Source organism: Spermophilus citellus (genome assembly GCF_964194105.1).
Source record: "Spermophilus citellus genome assembly, chromosome: 2".
Taxonomy (NCBI): domain Eukaryota; kingdom Metazoa; phylum Chordata; class Mammalia; order Rodentia; family Sciuridae; genus Spermophilus; species Spermophilus citellus.
The window spans coordinates 52,439,113-52,458,763 of record NC_138183.1 but is presented as its reverse complement, the minus strand read 5'-3'; the positions used below and the strand labels follow the sequence as shown (position 1 = coordinate 52,458,763).

Genomic DNA, 19,651 nt, shown 5'->3' with positions numbered 1-19,651 from the left:
ATTCATTCCAACACATTTACTATCTAACCATTTTACAATGAGAATTTCATTATTTGTATCAAACCTGCAATCATAGGAATCTCGTTTGCTTTTACATCCATGTTGTCAGTTTCAGAGGACATTTTTTTAGTCCATTTTTTCCTCATTATACCTATAGCTTTGAATCCAATATTTCAAAGGTTTACTGACAAGTAAATCATAACCGTGAATAGATTGTTGAAAAAAGCAGTGTGAGATTGTGAATTCTCTACCACTTCAAGCATTGCTGCCCAGCTAAAGATCATTGTTGGATCCTTCTTGAGTACTTTCCCCACAAAACAAGTTAGAGTCATAGCAATATCTCAATACTCTGCACATTGCCCAGAATTTATAACCAAATTTTATGGCTTTCCTGCTTATAAATTGTTTCAGTGGCTTGTGGCTATAATAGCTGATAATCAAAATCACTAGAGGGAAAACAAAGCCCTGTTTACTTGTACTTGGCCGTTAGAGATCAGTCTCTTAAATCTCAAGGCAGGGTTGAGGCGGGCAAAGATTAATTTTGATGTACAGAAAATAATGAGGGCAGGTGTCATTTCTGCTGCCCACAATATTCAGGGAGTACACTGCACATTACTATACAATATAAATTGTCCCATTTATAGGACATCTATTTTCCACCATTGATAATTGGAAATTACAGTGCTTCCTCAAAATAAAATGACAACCTAGTCCTAGATTATACTTTCATGGATGCACTTCTTAAATATTACACGTTATGTAATATTTTGTTCAGTTGAACATTTAGAAGTAACTTTTGCAGCCAAGTTTATGCCATTTTTACAATGAATTTAAAAATATTTTCAATTGCTCTAATCATTCATCTATTACTTTTCTCAAAAGAATAGGCCTCTAAAAATAAAGTTGTCATTTTTAAAGTTACTATTAAGTGGTATATTTGTTGCTCAATTTAAGTTTTTATAGGTGTCAGACATCTGCAAGGATGGGACAAAATGGATCAAAGTCTAACGCTGGAGCCTTAGAGATCAAGGATAGGAACAAAATGGAAATTGCAGACGTTCTCCACTGGGGAATGGGCGGCCCAGGCTGCGTGGGACGGTCGTTAAGCCTTCCTGAAGCCTGGAAGGTCTTCCTGTCCCAGCGACTGTAGCAAGTCGCTAGGGTTTCAGGGAGACCAAGGGCAATTCTTAGGCGGTAGCACTGCAGTCTCACGCAGGACCAAGCCAAATCGGTGCAAACTCCCTTAGAGTTCAAAGGGGTCTGGGTCATCCTGTTTTTCTCATTTTAATTTTTGCCAGGGAGGACTTTGGTGTTCTTTTGAAAAACACAGGGGCGCCTGTGAGTCTGAGCCAGGATGCGCAAGGGACGGACAACTAAGTCCTTGACCACCAGAGGTGAGCACTGGAGCCGGCAGGTGTCTGCAGGAAGTAGGTCGCTGCCTTTGCTCACCCCTCCTAGGCCCCTCCTTCCACGTGGACCCCGCCCCTGGTGGGCGTGACTGTCGAGCGCCCGAGGGCTCCTCCCCAGAGGGCGGAGCCGGGGGAGGGGTCTGTGAGAGGGTCTGGTCCAGCGGGTGGAGCCGAGCGCCTGGAGGCCGGCGGGGGAGGCGCCACAACCGGAGGTGCTGGGTACTGCATAAAGCCGCGGCCGCGGCAGTTTGCCTCCGACAGCAGATCTGGGCTATTCTCGGCTACAGGAGCAGCTGCTCCAATGCCCCAGAGCGGCCATGGGCGCCCCGCACTGGTGGGACCAGCTGCGGGCTGGTAGCTCGGAGGTGGACTGGTGCGAGGACAACTACACCATCGTGCCTGCCATCGCCGAGTTCTACAATACGGTGCGGGTCGCGGGAGAGGGGATGGCAGGAGGGCCGGCGGGAGGGGGCTGTCCCCATGCGCCGCAGCGCCTGGAAGCTGGACGTTCGCTGTGTGTATAGGAGCCATTCCCGTTCCAGGGCCAGAGTTGATCCACGCCCCCTCCTTTGAGCGCTCCTTCCAGTTCTTGGTCTGTACTTCTCTTCTGTCCCTAATCTCGACATCTGGGATCCTCCTCCTCCTCCTCCTCCTCCTTCTGTCATTTCCTTCTGATGGCTCTATTGTCTTGTTTGGTCTCCATACGTCCCGGAGCCTGGAGTCCTTGTCCGTCCATTCTCCCAGTTTGGGTCAGTTGGGGGCGGTGAATCCCCTGGGAAACTCCCTTCCTCCCCTAGGCTCTCTGTGGCGTGACGCACTTGGGTCGCATTGTGCGTTTTTGCCGTGAATACCTGCTTTCGGAGCACTGGGAAAGGGGAAGTCCCCGGCAGGTCTTAGGGGCTGGACTCTCCCACCACGCTGATTTGTCCCGCCCCCAAGAATATGGCAATCATGGTCGATTTTATTTTTGTCCAGAATCAGGTTAATTACTACAAGTTCTTTTTTCTTCCCTTTAATATTTCTACTCTTGTGCCAGCTCCAAATTCATCTCCCTCAGGCCTGTGCTTTTTCCAGTTCTTAAGTCTAGGTGTCAAAGAGAAGTTTGGAAATGATAGCATGCGGATTTTCTGGATTTGCCTGGGTCCCTAGATAGGGGCAAACAGAAACTTCTCCAATGCAGAATCCCGGGATTTCAGTCGTTGTGGGAGTGAAAAGTTGTCTCTGGAAGAGGAAATGCCTCTGTTTTTCTCTGTCCCTGTGGCTCATGATTCTGATACCAAATGTAGGACTTTGCTCGGTCATTTCTGTGGCTTATCTTTTCACTGCCGAACACAAAAAACAGGAACTGTGGATTTGAGTCATTGTGAATTTGAGGTTGTTATTTAGGATTTTTCCCCTTGGATTTGCCATAGAAAATGTCCTTGGCAGGAGTCAGGTGCTTATTGCCTGGACAATTCTCTAGTCCCTGTCTTTTTATTCCTAAGACCAGAAAAACAGGCTCTTGAGAGAGCTGTCATCCCCACATTGTGGTATGTCTAGGGTCACAATCCAGAAGTCTTGACTCTCCCTTCAGTACTGAAATTCATGGCAGCCTTCCACACCAGCACTCTTCTTCCTCCTTCTCCTCCTCCTCCTCCTCTTCTTCCTCTTCCTCCTCCTCCTCCATCTCCTCCATCTTCTCCATTTCCTCCATCTCCTCCATCTTCTCCTCCTCCTCCTCCATCTCCTTCATCTCCTCCTCCTCCACCACCAACTCTTCCTCCTTCCAGTTCTTTGGATTGAACCCAGGGTCACTCTACCACTGAGCAAAAAGTTCTTTTGAGACAAGGTCTGCCTAAGTTGTCCAGACTGGCCTGAAACTCGCAGTTGTCCTGCCTTAGCCTCCCAAGTAGCTGGGGTTACAGACATGCATGGTACTCAGCCCCCTTCTATTTATATGACCAGGTGAGTTGCTCAAGGAAACTAGGCCCTCTGTTGTTCAGAGATACCATGAGAAAATGCAGTTAGTGGAAGAAGCCACACTATCCCTATTATAAAACCGGGTGGAGCATGCTATCAGGTATATACAGGTGCTCACAGAGGATGGGCTAGAGTAGGTCTGGACATTTTCAATAAGGAAAAACACCAGTAGTAACTGATGTCTCCAATTTTAAGTGAAAAATACTGGGAAATACTAAGGATTTCACCAGGATTAAGGAAGAAATGACAGATGGATAATAGGTTTTTACACATCCTGCATGGTAATTATCTGTGGAGTCTGAGGTCTTCAGAGAGTGTTAAGCCTGGTTATTTAGGCCAAAAAATGTTAATGCATAAGTGTGCTGAGCCCACCTTGAACAACCCAGCCCAAGACTACTGGATGAGAGGATATCTTGCCTTTACTTTTAACCTACTCCTGTTAGAGCTGTTACCACATAGTGAGTGTCAAAAGCTTTTCTTTTTTTAAAATATTTTTTTAGTTGTCAATGGACCTTTATTTTATTTATTGAAACATGGTGCTGAGAATCGAACCCAGTGCCTCACACATGCTAGGCAAGCACTCTGCCACTGAGCCACAACCCCAGCCCTTGAAGGCTTTTTTTTAAAGAAATGAACCATTGATGTTCAAATACAGTGTATGTGGCTGATTAGGCCAGCAGATACATACGATAGACCTATTATTTATTTTATTTTATTTTTGGTACTGGGGAACTTAACCACTGAGACAAATCTCTAGCCCTTTTTATTTTTTATTTTGAGACAGGATCTCACGAAGTTGCTTAGGGTCTTGCTAAGTTGCTGAGGCTGGCTTTGAACTTGCAATCCTCCTGCCTCAGCTTCCTGAGTCATTGAGATTGCAGGCAAGTACCACTACACCTGGCAACCTTATTTTTTAGAATATTTACAAACCACAAAATTTGCTCTGGCAATGTGGAGAATATTCTATTCTCAGAGAAGAAATTGATCACCTGACTATTGAATGTAGATTTGAAGAATTTAGCAAAAACTCTCTTCCTCTGTGCTCCCAGGGCTCTACTTATCTTCTGATGCTATCACAGGACACACCTGAGCTTATCTTACTCTTATATTGTGATAAACATTTTGTTTGATAAATAACTTGTTGATAAACATCTCCTTCAATTCTAATATTAAGAAAACAGGTCTAATTATTTATTTTATAAGAAACTAATCATTACCAATTTTGAGAAAAAGTTAAAGGAATTGATGTCAAATCAGGAGAAGACTGGGAAAGGGATTTAGAACCTTCTTAATGGGTCTTAAGGGTATCATGACACTCGTACAAGTTCAGTTACTACTGGCTACTGTGAGTTATTTGCCATGTGTTGAAGCTCTGCTATGTACTCTATACTCACTCTAGGCAGTGGGTGCTACTTTTTATATGCACTTGATAGAGGAGGACATTAGGGCATACACAACTTATGTAGGTTGATGAAGCCAAGAAAATGGAAGAGGTGGAGTTTGAACTTGGTCATATGGACTATCTACCTAGAGAGATCTCTTAAAGTATAAATGCCACTGTAAGTACCTTTTGTCATACTATAGATATTTATTATTCAGTTATTCTTTAACTTAAAACTCCTGTACTGGGACCATCTTGTCCATAGATAAAACTCATGATGTGAAAAAAAAAATCGTTTAAAATAGTTTTTGGTATTGTTTATTATAAAAGTAATAACACAATACATGGTAAAAAAAAAACAAACTGGAGTACAGAGCTCTAAAGTAAAAAATTCCCTCTCTCCTGTATCTTTCCAGACATTTCTTAGGCATGTAGAACTACAGGTATTTGTGTGTTTATGTAAAATATGTATGTATAGTGCATTCTCAAACACTCAAAACTTTTTTTTTTCAACCCAATCAAGATTACACTATCCAAAACCTTCTACATCTTGCTTATTGCACTAAATATGTCTTGGGGATGGTTGCATATCAACTCAGATAGAAATGCCTTCCTCTTACAATGTCCGTATATTTTCCCATTTAATGGATTGGCCATAAGTCATTTAACCAGTCAACCCCATATCAATGAACATTTAGAGCAGTTTGTTTGTTTTATTGTTTTCATTTTGGTTTTTGAAGGGTCATGCAGTGAATATCCTCATATCTGCATCTGGATGCACTTTTAAAAGTCCTAATTTTAGTTGAGTTGCTGTGTGAAGGAGATCGTTCATTTTAAATACTGATTATTGTTGCTAAATGGCCCACTAAAGAGACTCCATTGATGTAACTTCCACAAGCAGTGTTTGACTATTGCCTCAGATCTTTTCATTATCCTTTGCTTCAGCCAAGAATGAATATCTCTTCCAAGAACACATCATTTCCTTTCATAGCATTTTACTTATTCACCTTTGAACTGTTTTTTTCCACATACAGATATTTTTTAATATTTATTTTTTAGTTGTAGGTGGACACAATATCTTTATTTCATTTTTATGTGCTGGGGATCGAACCCAGTGCCTCACATGTGCTAGGCGAGTGCTCTATCACTGAGCCATAGCCCAGCCCTCCACATTTGAGTTTCTTTTTATGTTTTAAGCTTTAAGGCCCCACTCACATAGATGAACCACTTTGGAGAAAGGTGGAGTCTGTCTTTCAACCACTGGACTTGGCCTTTGGAGACTTTTTTGGGCAGAAACTCAGGCAATAGAAGGAAATTACTGGTGCTGAAAAAGTCTCACAGCATATAGGCTCATGCATAAAATCAGCCCATGATCTCTTACCTATCTCTCCAGTCCCCCAAAATCTTCAACAAAGTATATGCTTTCTTTACATGCCCAAGTCCATGACCCACCGTCTGTAGGGTAGAACCTGTCTGCCTGTCTGTTTATCTAAGCATTTAGATACTATTTAGCATTTAGATGGGTACACTAATATGGGCCTGTCACAGAGACCAGATCTGGAAAATGTCATCTGGGTAGTGAGGGCCATAACATAACAGTGGTGTGTGCAGTTTGTTGAGGGTGTTGTTAGCACTCTGCATGGGGTTAGCACTAGTGGGCTGGGGTAGAGGGTTTTTGCAAGAAGCCTTCTGAGTTGGGTGACCAAACTCATCCTGGGTTTTGTTTGAAACTTTCCTGATTTTCAAACTGAAAGTCCTATGCCCTGGGAACCCCTTTCAGTGTCAGGCAAACTAGGACAGTTGGTCACACCAGAAGCAGGAGTGGGATGGTAGAATGGAGAGTTAGTGATCGACATACAATCACGATGCACAATTTACTCAAGCAGGGAAAAAGTCCTTAGCTGTTTATGAAACTACTGTTCAGAAAGTTTCCACCCTGTGGTTTTGCTAGTATGTACCCTTTTTCTGGGAAAATGCACATTTCGATGTCTCAGGATGAGATTGCAGTGTGTTCTTGAGATTATTTTGGAGCACATGTTATGTTGGAATTCATAAATGAGGAATTTTTAAAGGAAATAATTAATACATTTTGAAGTTGTGCTTTTCCTTTAATTAAAAAAAAATCTGCAAGCATTAAACAAACCAGTTCCCCAAAGGATAATCCAGTAATAAGCTTTAAAAATGTGCCCTGACCGAAATATTCTACAGCTTCAGTGACCTGCAGAGTTTTGAAGGAAAGTTCATTTCTCAGTAGAGATGGAGCCACTGAGTCTCTTTTAACTATGACTCATTTACTTTTCTACATTTCATTTAGCATTCCTTCCTCTTTTTGTTTTGAGGAGAGTCTCTCTTGAATTTGGGCTTTTCCTTTACAAACATTGCTGTCTTCAAGAGGGACAGTGGCAGCCAGCAGGCCTTGGTAGATGGGCTTTGCAGAAGCATTGGTGTGATTTCAATATATTAGACTAGTGCTCTGAATGGAGCTATAATATGTGCATTTAAAAATGATGTTAAAGCTGGGCAAAGTAGTGCATGCCTGTAATCCCAGCAGCTCCGGCGCCTGAGGCAGGAGAATCACGAGTTCAAAGCCAGCCTCAGCAAAAATGAGGCACTAAGCAACTCAGTGAGACCCTGTCTCTAAATAAAATACAAAAGAGGGTTAGGTATGTGGCTCAGTGGTCAAGTGCCTCTGAGTTCAATCCCCAGTACCTACCTCCCCAAAATGATGTTAAAGTGCTGAGAACGATGGCGCATGCCTTTAATTCCAGTTTACTCAGGAGGCTAAGGCAGGAGGATTGCAAGTTCTAGGCCAGCCTCAGCAACTTTGTGAGATCCTGTCTCAAAATAAAAAATAAAAAGGACCCGAGATGTAACTCAGTGATAGAGTGACACTGGGTTCAATACCTAGTACCGGAGGAAAAAAATTGTTTAAGTGTCTTATTATACTGCAGATATAGTAAATGACTTCATGCCTTCTTGAATACTATATACATATATTTAAAAGTGATTAATGTATGAATTGCTGGTGGTAATATAAATTGGTAGAGTCATTTGGGCGACAAGTTGGCAGTAGATATCTATCCTTACTTGAAACAAAGGAGATTGAAGCAATGAAGATATACTGGGGTTAAAGTCAAAATATATTTTCCAACATTGTAGGTGGGACTGCAAGTTGGTGCTCCTTCCTCTGGAAAATGGCTAAATAAACTGTAGCCATCTGCAGGACTTGGAATAAGTGAGCTAAATCTGCATTTACCGGGGCTGGGGATGTGGCTCAAGCGGTAGCCCGCTCGCCTGGCATGATTGCGGCCCTGGTTCGATCCTCAGCACCACATACAAACAAAGATGTTGTGTCCGCAGAAAACTAAAAAAAATAAATATTAAAAAATTCTCTCTCTCTCTCTTTAAAAAAAATCTGCATTTACTAAGATGAAAGGTTTGCAAGGCATATTGTCGAATGAGAAAATAATGCCGCAGAATGATAATGTTAGAATAAGTGATATATATATATATATATATATATTCATTTAAATGCAAAAAAATGACTTGAAGACTATGAATATAGAACATTGGTTACCTCTGGGGAGCAGAGTAGAAACAAGACTTCTGGTCTGTAACATATTTTTAAATTTTTTCTCAAAAGGAGAACTCATTCATGCATAGGAAGGGAGAAATTGTTACCTATGGTATAATAATTCCAGTTTTCTTTTCCCTTTTTGTCTCTGCTCCCATCTTTTTCTCTCTGTCCCCATCTTTTTCTCTTTGCCCCCATCTTTTTCTCTCTGTCCCCACCTTTTTCTCCCCTTGTCTCCTTTTCTTCCTTCTATTTCTATGTTTAGCAAAAGAAAGCCTTGCTTTAAATCATGTAATGGGTCATATGTGCAGATTGTATGATGCAATTTGCAATGTTAAGATATCTGTTGAGGGCTGGGGTTGTGGTTCAGTGGTAGAGCACTTGCCTAGCATGCATGAGGCACTGGGTTTGATCCCCAGCACCATATAAAAATAAATAAAAAATAAACAAAATAAAGGTGTTTAAAAAATGACACCATGTTAAAAAAAAAGATATCAATTGAAAAGAGAAGGCTAGGAGTTCAGAATGTGGATGGGTGGGTTGAAGGTGGAAGTCAGGGTGATGCAATGGGAGGAGCCAGATGGCTGCCCCAGCTCTGGGTGATTGTCTCTCTGACCTTGGTCACTCTTGGAGCCTTTCTGGGCCTCAGTTGTATCCCCTTTTAAAGCAAGGGGTGGCTTTGAAGTCCCTTCATTTTAACCCACAAATATTTCTGCTCTTTTAAATGGTTCCATTGAAAATTAAAGATTATGATCGCAACAATGAAAGCAAATGTACTGTGTATACAGTATGTCAACCTTTGCCCTGATTCTTCCTTCCTTCCTTATTGGCAAATTAAAACTGGCTTATTTCCAAGACTGAAAGTCTCAGTGTTGGGAATCCAACCTAGGGCCTTGTCTGTGCCAGGCAAGTGCTGGACCACTGAGCTACACCCACCCCTCAGTCCTAGATTTTAACTACAGGCAGTAGCCCTGCCCCCATCCTGCCCTGACAAAGGATTTTGCATTTCTCTTCGCTTGTTTTATTTCTCTTCCACTCTGTCTTTCTTTCCTTTCTAAATACTGTGTCACTCACAGAAGGTGTTGGCTTCTGAGTTCTGGGGTTTGCTGAAACATTTAACTTAGTTGTGCACCATTGTGATTCTCCACCCCCAGGAACACCCTCTGCCTGCTCTGCCCCTACAGCTCAGGCTAGGAGCCCACCCTCATGGTTCTTTTGAGGTGTCCTCTAATGGCTTTCCTGTATCATCCAACATGGATGCTACTCCTTTCTTCTGAAAGCCTTTGAGCCTGGGCTTCTCAGACTTCATCTGCCCATCTCTGAAACCTTCTTTTTTCTTAAAATATTGTTCCATGAACCCTCCTACTCCATCCCCATCAATAATGCTCATTTTGACTCAGCTGTTGTCTTCACCTCCGTATGCACTTCTGTGGGCAGAGTCCCAGGCAAGGCCCTCCTCATTCTGCAATTAGATGAGCTTCAATCACTGAATATTCCTACCTCTGCTCACCTTCCAGGATGGCCTTAGTTTAAAAACAAAAACCAGAGTATAACAAATGTTAGGCAAGGCTAGGTAGGCCCTTGTGCATTGCTGGTGGAAATGTAACAAACAAAGCAAAACATAACAGAACCACGCACACAAAAACAAAACCTACCTGCTGGAGGAAATCGTTTTGTAATTCCGGAATCAATTGAACATAGAATTACTCAGTGCCTGGGTCTGTTCTTGCTGTTATCACAAAATATCTTAAACTGGGTAATTTATAGCAACAGAAATTTATTTCTCATAGTCCTGGAGGCCGAGAAGTCCAAGATCAGGATACTAACAGATTTGTTGTCTGGAAAGGGTTCTCTGCTTCATGGATGTGACTTCCTGCAGTCCTCATGTGGTGGAAGGGGTGGGCAACTCCTGGGCACCTCTTTTCTAAGAGTGCTAATCCTATTCCAGAGGCTCTGCTCTCATGACTTTGGCCTTAAAAACATCATGCTAAGTGAAAGAATCCAGACACAAAAGGTCATATAGTGTGTAATTCCATAAATCTGAAATATCTAGAATAAGTAAATCCACAGAACAAAAGCAGATTAGTGGTTGCCAGGGGTTCTGGGAGAGGGGAATGGAGAGTGGTGCCCCAGGATTTCTTTCTGGGTAATAAATGCATTTTAGAATTAGGTAGAGGTAATGGCTGACGATATGAATGTGCTAAGTTCCACTGAACTGTATACTTTAAAATGGTTAGTTTTATGGTATGTGAATTTTGCTTCAATTTAAAAAATTATTGAAATAAAAGCTGGCTGTGAGTTCCTGGGGGAAAAAAACACAAAAAAACACCAAAACACTCAAAACCAAAAAACAAAACAAAACAAAAAAACCAATAAATTAAAAATGAGAGGTGAGGTTCTAGAGTTATGCTTTTCAATATGGCAGTCTGTGACCACATGTGGCCATTATCACAGGAAGCGAGGCTAGCCCAAACTGAGGGTTGCTGTATGTGCAAAGTGTACAATAGAGTTTGAATCCTTAGTAAGAACAAAAGAATGTAAAGATTCTCATCAATAATATTTATATTTATTTATAATATTTATATTTATTTTATTTATTTTTAATTTAAAAATATTTTTTTGAGAGAGTGTCTCCCTAAATTGCCAATGGTCTCAAACTTGAAATCCTCTCTCCTACCTCAACCACCAGAGTAGCTGGGATTGTTGACATGTGCTGCTAAGCCTGGCTGATGATATTTTAATACTGATTGCATATTCAAACTATAATATTTGGAATATATTGCGTCCAATAAGACACACTATTAAATTAAAGAACTGAATGCTCAGTTTATATTTTCCCCCCCCTCATTGCCAGGATTGAACCCAGGGCCTCATGCATACTAGGCAGGTACTCTGCCACTGAGCTACATCACCAGCCCCTACAATGATCTCATTTGAAAGTTGGAAAGAAAATTATAAATTTGATCTTTACTAAAAATATGTTTAAGAAGAGAAAGCTGAAAAAGGGTGACTAAGGAGAAACTTAGAGATCTGATGTCTTGTGAGCCTGGGAAAAAGGGCTGGTCTCGTTGGCAGAAGATTGTTGGGAGCAGCTGGATGTGGTAGCACATGCCTGTCTGTAATCCCAGCTACTTGGAAGGCTAAGGCCGAGGATTACAAGTTCAAAGCCAGCCTCAGCAATTTAGCGAAGCCCTAAGCAATTTAGTGAGAGCCTGTCTCAAAAAAAAAAAAAAAAAAAAAAAAAAGGGCTGGGGATGTGGCTCAGAGGTTAAGTGACCCTAGGTTCAATCTCTGGTATGAAAAAAAAATCATTATTTAGTATAGACCTTATCTTTAAAAAGATAATTACAAGTAAGAATGCTTTGTAATTAATCTGTGCACAAAAACATCTTTTTGTTTTGCAATTTTTTTTCCCTCCAGATCAGCAACGTCTTGTTTTTCATTTTACCGCCCATCTGCATGTGCTTGTTTCGTCAGTATGCCACATGCTTCAACAGTGGCATCTATTTAATATGGACTCTCCTAGTGGTAGTGGGTAAGTGGATCATGTGGGAACGTGAACTGAAAGGGAGGAAATGGGATTCTGCACATTTCCTGTCCCCTTTGAACACAGTGTTTTATAAACCAAAGCCACTGTGACGTCTTAGTAAACTCTTTCACTTGCTTGGCAGCAAAAAGTAAGAGTCAGGAGTCTCGAATGCAGGCTTGATAACAAGGCTGGCTGTCGTTATCTCCTGGCTGTGTTTGAGACTTCTTTGTGAATTAGCCATTCATGTTGTGCCAGTGCAATTCTCTGAAGAAAGTTGTGTGAAACAATTGAATTCTGGTGAGACTGTGGTTTCCAATGCACTTAAATTGAAAAACAAAAAACAAAAACAAAAACCTAGACATTGTGTCTCTCATTGTTTTGTGAAATTCTTGTGCAATTTCCATTTCCTCTCCTAGGCAGGTTGGGAATTCTTAACAGTGAAACAATGTTGACTTTTATTTACTGCCTGTTCCCACAAAGGCTCTGTGGATGAAAACATTGTACTTAACTGTGCAATTATTACTGTTCTGATGTGCTGGTATTTGGGCTGTATTTGAAATCCTCTTGCTGGGCTTGAGTGAAGTCTGCATGTGTTGGTGGCGTGAGTTTCTGGTGATTCTGATAATAGTTAGGGAAGGGCTATTTTAGGCAGTGAATTGAATTTGTAGTCTGTTCTTCTGTGGTGACCTTTTTTTTTTTTTTTTGTTATAATTTGCTATAGGAATTGGATCTGTCTATTTCCATGCAACCCTAAGTTTCCTGGGTCAGATGCTCGATGAGCTTGCAATCCTTTGGGTTCTGATGTGTGCTCTGGCCATGTGGTTCCCCCGAAGGTATCTGCCAAAGATCTTTAGGAATGACAGGTAAGCTTATGTTAAACACTTTTGCTCTTCGCACAGTGTGTGTGCACATCAAGAAAAATAGCTGATGATTGAGCTTAACCTAGTGCTAAAAATCATATATTTGTTTAATGTCCATTGATTTTTATGATCTGACAGTACAATTAAACTGACAGATAAAAGAAGACAAGTTCATAACACTTGGGAAAGAATTTATAAAATGGTAGAGACAAAAAGTCAAATATCTAATACTTGTCTGATACAAGCAACAGTGGAAAGACATTCAATGGGAGAGAAATTTTGGGATAGTAGCTCAAACACCTTTGATTTCCTGCTAGAACTTTTCTTTGAATGCAATCCAACTCTAGCAGTGCTATACATATAAAGTAGAATCCATGCTGATGATCTGATTCTTGGAGCTATAGAGCTGGTTTTCAAATTGCATTTTTTTTTTTTTGGGTTCTGATCACACACACACACACACACACACACACACACACACACAGTCATGCATGCACACACACACACACACATCTCCAAGCAGGAAATCCAAGAATACCAGGAAGGGATGCATTTTAATATCCATTGTATTAAGGCTTTATAATAATAAATAGTAAATATTTATTATTTAATAATAAATAGTAAATATATTTAAACACTTATTTTATACCATGCACTTTTCTAAGTACTGGGAGGTAGCAGTAAACAAAATGACAGGGTTTCTGCGTATAAAGAGCTTGTACTGAAGTTGGGAATCTATAAATCAACAAACAAATAATGTCATGTTAGAGCGTGAGAAAGGCTGTGTTGAAAAAGCGAGGGTGGTAAGGATGTAGCAGTGGCTTGGGGTGCTGACTTCGAGTCTGGTCAGAGAGAGCTCTGCTGAGGAGTTGTGTGAGGTTTGTTACCATCTGCAGGCAGAGGAGAGGCAGGCTAATAAAGATGAGAAATGTCCCCCAAACACATCACCCACATATTACTCTGCAGAACGTGGTGGTTTATTGAAATGCATGCAGTCTATGGATAAACAAAATATGGATTAATGAAGCAAGCAGGGAAGGTTATGCCAGGAGAACAAAATAATTCATTATAGTTTTTCTGGAACTCTGAAAGGGAGCAGGATCTATGCAGCGATTGAAGACTGAGGCTGCTCCAGTGGGCTGAGGTGGAGGAGTGTCTATGGAAATACTGGCTGCAAAGAGCACATTCTAGAATTGTGTGTCAGATATCCTAATTTTAGAATGAATGAGTTAAATTCTTCTTGAGTATGTTTTTCTATGTGCACAAACATGTCTGGGAGGATGAGGATGTCGTGCTCCTGCCATTGGCTATTCTTGAGCATTGTGGTAGAGAAGAGCTTCAACTTGCACTTTTATCTTTAATTTGAACTGGCTTGGATTTTTTTTAAACAAGGAGCACATGTTAATTTTAACACTAAAATTTTCTTTTTAAATGAAGTAGGGAGAAAACACACTTTAAGTGGATTAGCTGTACAGCCTTTATCCTGGGAAGTAGGACTTGAATTACATAGTGTTACCTTTGAGTATCATCTAACAGATAGAAATACCCTCAAGAAGTGTACTTAACAAAAGAAAATGAGGAGGAGAGAAAGTCCTGGTCTTGAATTAAATGTGGTCTCTATCTTGCTGAGGCTTTCTAGTTAGCAGAGAAAGGATGCTTAAGTTTTTTTTCTTTTTTTTGGTGTGTGTGTGTGTATGTGTGTGTGCTAAGAATAGAACGCATGCACATGCCTTGCACATGCTGAGCATCTATTTAACCACTGAGCTACAGCTCCTGCCCCAGAAAGTATGCTTTAAAATGTTGATTTCAGCTATCTCCAGTTCCTTGTTCTTTGGTTTCTTTGTTCTGCTTTAGGAGAAACCTGGTGAGGGCAGGGGAGTGGGTGTGAGCAGCAGGCAGGGTCAGGAGGTGTTTTCATAGGCAGGAACTTTGTGATTGCCTGAAAAGCAAACCATTTGCCTTTTGGCCCTTCTTACCCTCTCCCAAGGTGCCTTGCCAGTCACAGTGTCCTTTCCTGGAGCCTGGTGCATTCTGCAGTAGATTTAAGTGGTAGGCCAGTAAAAGAATTCATATCAAAAAACCACTTTTCCTTCAGAATTCACCTCAAGTCTAGGGACGCAAGTGAGGAACTGAATGCCGCAGTCTGGCTGGGCACAAAATAACCGAGCCCCCACAAAGCCTTGTAGGTTCAAACAGCAACTCTTTATTCCCGAACTCTCACCGGCACTCAACACACACTTTCCAGGAACACACTCCCTCCACCGGGCTCCTTGCGCCAATTCTCCCCAACACCCCCCCCCCCCCCCAGAACTCAGTGGGAACTCCAAAGTAGCGGGGGCGCCCGAGGCAGCAGGATCCGCCCTAATCCCCCGAGCAGGGTCACCTTTCAACCATTCCTTCTAGCAAAATGCCTGGCGTCATTCCGACTAAACTGTGGCTCTCAACAACTGAAGAAATGGAAATAAGGGTTTTATTTATTTGTTGCATTCTGGAGACTTGGGTTGAGATTCCCAGTGACAGGTGTTGGGGATGTAGCTCAGTGGTAGAGTGATTTCCTCACGCCCAGTGTGAAGCCTTGGGTTCAATCCTCAGCAACGCACAACATACACACCCCCCCCCCCCACAAAACCCAAGTGACAGCTTTAATTGCGTTAATTATATAAAAAAAGTTTCTTTTTGTTTTTTAGAGGTAGGAGTAGAGGCATGTTGTTATGAACAGGAAAAGAAAATGGGGTAATGCTTTGGTTATTAAAGCTTCCTAACTTTAATAATGAAAACATACTACGAGGCAGAGATGTCTGTGGCCATGTGGGATTTTTCTATCACTAGTACGATGTGGCATTTCTTTGGGGAAGAGGTAAAGATATGACTGCTCTGTCCTCATATGGGGAGGGTCCTTTTAAGATGCTGAGTACCACATATGTATGAGTCCATGGCTGGGGACCATTCAGATTTGAATGCCAGCCTTACTGCTTACAAACTATATATCTAGTCTTGACTCTGCTTTTTCATCTGTAATTGTAGGTAATAAATAGTACTTACCTCAGGGTTCTTTGAGATGATCCTGAAGAGCACTCTGTACAGTACTAAGTGACATGGCCAGTACTCAAATTAGCTCTTAATGCTGCCAATGGTGAACAGAGAAGAGAGTTCGGTCTAGGATTTTTGAGATATGTGCACAAATGCCATGGAGAATTTTTATGAGCAAAGAAAAAATGGTGTATGTTAAGGGAAAAAAAAAAAAGGATTTCAACTCAATTTGTCTGTCTTTACTTTGCCAGTGATGGTCAGACCTTTTTGCATGGGCTTCCTTGCCCATGGAAAGGTAGATGTTCTGCAGTAGAATTAAGCGTTAGGTCAGAAAAAGAATTCATATCAAGAGCAGGATTTCTGCAGACCAGGATTGCCTGGGTTGGCTGCCTTAACTTACTAGATAGTTAATATTTATTTACCTGCCTCATTTTTTTTCTAGACTTTGCTGGAATATTCCTAACACATGTAAAGAGTAGTTCCAGCTGGATGTAATGGTGTAAGCATGTAAATCCAGCTACATGGGAGGCTGAGGCAGAAGGATCCCAAGTTTGAGGCAAGCCTGGGCAACTTAACAAGATTCTGTCTTAGAAGAAAAAGCATAAAAGGGTTGGGGATGTAGCTTAGTGGTAAAGTGCCCCTAGATTCAATTCCGTACTGAGGGGGGAAAAAAAAAAGTAGTTCCAGTGTGAGATTTTTAGAGAAGAGGAAGTAGAGTACCGTGGATAAATGAGTTTGGATCACATAGACAGATATGGCTTTGAATCATAATCCATTTTTCCCTGTAAAACTCTGGTACCTTATTTTGCTCACTGTAAAGTAGAGGTAGTAAAATTAGCTACTTCATGGGATCAGAAATAAATGAGAAAATGAAATGATGTGTATAGTATAGTGGTGCCTCATACGAATAAGAACTCAATAAGTACGAACACTTATTCAGCCATTACAAATGGCTGAATAAGTGTCTGGGAAATAAGCATGTTTAGAATAGTAGGTAAATTATTAACATTCATTTTGTCAATAAGATTGGTGGATTAAAAGAAAGGCTTTCTTTTATCTTGCTTAGCATCTTTAGTATATACACTCAGCTGTTAATGGTTATTAATAATTTTTAGATATTTTTGTTTTGAGAAAAAACAAAAATAATTTATCTTGATATGTGCTTTTTTATTATTTGCCTCCATAGAATCTAGGAAAAACTCTCACTTTTTAACCCACTTCATTTTTGAATCGTATAGCAAGGGAATAGGCTGAGATCTACCTGTCCTTCTAGTTCAGTTGCCAGATATCCTGGGGCCAGAATCTTAAACTCTCTGGGCCTTACCTCATTGATTTTGAAATGACAGGGTTGCACTTTTTTCTGAGATCTCTTCTAGGGTCAAATGCTGTACTACTGTAAATATCAAGGCTTTCTATTATAAATAGGTTATGCTCTATTCCTAACAGGTAGTGGATCCTAACCAGGAATATTTCCTTCTCTTAAGGGACATTTGGGAAGTTTGTGGACATGTATTTGGTGGTCACAATGATGGTAGGTTTTATCATCCATAAATTCCATATTATTTCAGAAGAGCTAAAGGGACACTACCAAATATTTAATATAAAAAAGGAGTATGACAGGGTTTGATAGGATTGAAAACCACTGGATTAAGGGTAGCTAATGATTTTAGTCACATATTTGTTATTATAATATTATGATAATGGCACTGGGTAGCCAGATTTTGGTTTGGAGAAAAAAGGGTTCCCTGAACTTGTGTTCCAGTGTGAGATCCTATGGGCTAGTGTGGGGAGCCATTCTGACACGTGATTGGGTGACTCCCGTTAAGGGCCTGAGGCACTCTGGCTGTGTTGGAGTTATCCCGACCCTTTCCTGATGAGAGAGCCCATCCGTGTGGGGGTGTGCGTAACCACTGACCCTGGAGACCCAATCACTGACCCTGACCTTGGAGTACAGCCCCCCCTCAACCTTCATTGGATGGAATTCTCCCCTGAATCTCTTGTCCCCCCAAATAAAAGGCTACTCCCCGGCGTGTTCGCTCTCTCTCTCTCCTGCTAGCCCAGAGTAATCCTCGCTGCCCTACTGGGCGGCTTGAGGCGGGGACCAGGGAGGCGAGCCGTCTCGGACCTAGCAATATAAAATAAGGTACTGTCTGTGTGTTTTATTTTGATCTCTTCTAACTAACTTAATGCCAGAACCTCATTAATGAAACCACTGCGCAGGCCGCGTGGTAGAGGCTAGAAAACTGAAAACAGGACAAAATACTGTTTTACAGTTGAGAAAACACCCTGTCAGGCCCCTCTTCTCTGGAAATTTCTAGTTCTGTTGTCCCAGGGGCCTCTGATAACTTGGGTCTGCTGGGCTATCTGGCTTTCTGTTGGCCACATAACCTCTGTTTACTTTTGCTGGTTGCAGAATTGTGTGTTCACGGGATGTCCTCATTGGCCAGAACATTCCTCCACACTCTCTGGACCTGATGTGGGGAGATATCTGTGGATAGTCTCCTTAAAAACATGTTTCATCAAGCCCAAGCCTTTGAACAATTTGGCAATATTATACAGAGACCCTGGGGATTGCAGCACAGGCTCTGCCAGATTCTTCCTGAGAGTGTGATATTATCAACAAGAATAATATTTTTTAAACAGTATTTGTCCTCAAAATGATGATAAAGAGAATGGTAATAGTTGTTTTCTTAATACATAACATGTACCAGGCACTGTTATGTGCTTTCATTCTTACAAGAATACCATGGGTACTGGTGCTTTCATATTTTTACATGGGAAAGATTTGAAGATTGTGGGCTGTAGTTGTAGCTCAGTGGTAGAGCACTTGCTTAGCATGTGTGAGGCACTGGGTTCGATCCTCAGCACCACATAAACATGAATAAATAAAAATAAAGATATTATGTCCATCTGCAACTAAAAAAAAAAAAAGACTTGAAAAATTGTTACTTTCTAAAGGCTCCACAGCTACTAAGTGATTAGGGCAGGATTCAAACACCCAAATGTCTAGCTGAAACACCTTGCCTTAAAAAAAAAAAAAAAAATATATATATATATATATATATATATATATATATATATATATATTATATAAAAATATATCTATATATTAGTTAAATAAAGATCTTTATTTTATTTATTTATATGTGGTGCTGAGAATCAAACTCAGTGCCTCACACATGTTAGACAATGTGCTCTACCACTGAGCCACGACCTCAGTCTAACACCTATGTTTTTAATCACCCTATTCCCCAGTCATACCTGTAACTGAGTCCTAATCATTAGGTACATTGACTTGATACATTTTGAAAATTTCTGATTATGTGTTTATCCAATCAATAAAAATATTTTTAAAAAAAAGTAAAGAAAAAATTTCAGAAAAACCCAAAGAGACAAAAAGGTGGAAAATGTGTAGGAAAATGTAAAGGATTCAGGCAATGTAGTGAGAAGGTAAATAAATACATGTAAAGAGCATCCCAGAAGGAGAGGAGAAAGAATGGAGCAGAACAAAAAAAAAAAAAAAAAGAAAAGAAAACCCACAAGGCCAAATAGGATGACATGTCAGAACCTCAAACCCAGTGAATGAGTCTGTTTTGTGTCCCCAGGGTCAGGCACATGATGGCTGACCCTGGTGCTACAGAAGGCAGCTTTTCATCCAGTTGCAGAAGAACCCAGCTAAGGCCAGGAGAAAAACATGATTCTTCTGAGGATTTGCTGCCTGGATCTTTTCCAATATGTATTTTTTCCTCTGGTAGAAGTTCAGGGCTATAAGGCGTGTTCATTCCAGTCAGAAAGTTGGCAGCTTAATCAATGATTTCCTGTGCCTTGATGATAAATGGTTTTCCTATTTTAGAGATAAATTTGTATTTTGAATGTTCAATGCCCTTTGATTTCTTTATAATAGAATTT

The 19,651-nt window shown here is 40.9% G+C and overlaps 1 protein-coding gene across 1 annotated transcript in view; it reads left to right on the top strand.

Moving 5' to 3' along the window:
• Positions 1 to 1,589: 1,589 nt before the first annotated feature.
• The window catches only part of ACER2 (alkaline ceramidase 2), a 41,829-nt gene continuing 23,767 nt past the window's right edge, over positions 1,590 to 19,651 (top strand). The window contains exons 1-3 of the mRNA XM_081263436.1: positions 1,590 to 1,834; positions 11,744 to 11,858; positions 12,574 to 12,715. Coding sequence (XP_081119562.1) covers positions 1,727 to 1,834; positions 11,744 to 11,858; positions 12,574 to 12,715 — 365 coding nt within the window. The 5' untranslated portion in view covers positions 1,590 to 1,726. The remainder of the gene's footprint in view (positions 1,835 to 11,743; positions 11,859 to 12,573; positions 12,716 to 19,651) is intronic.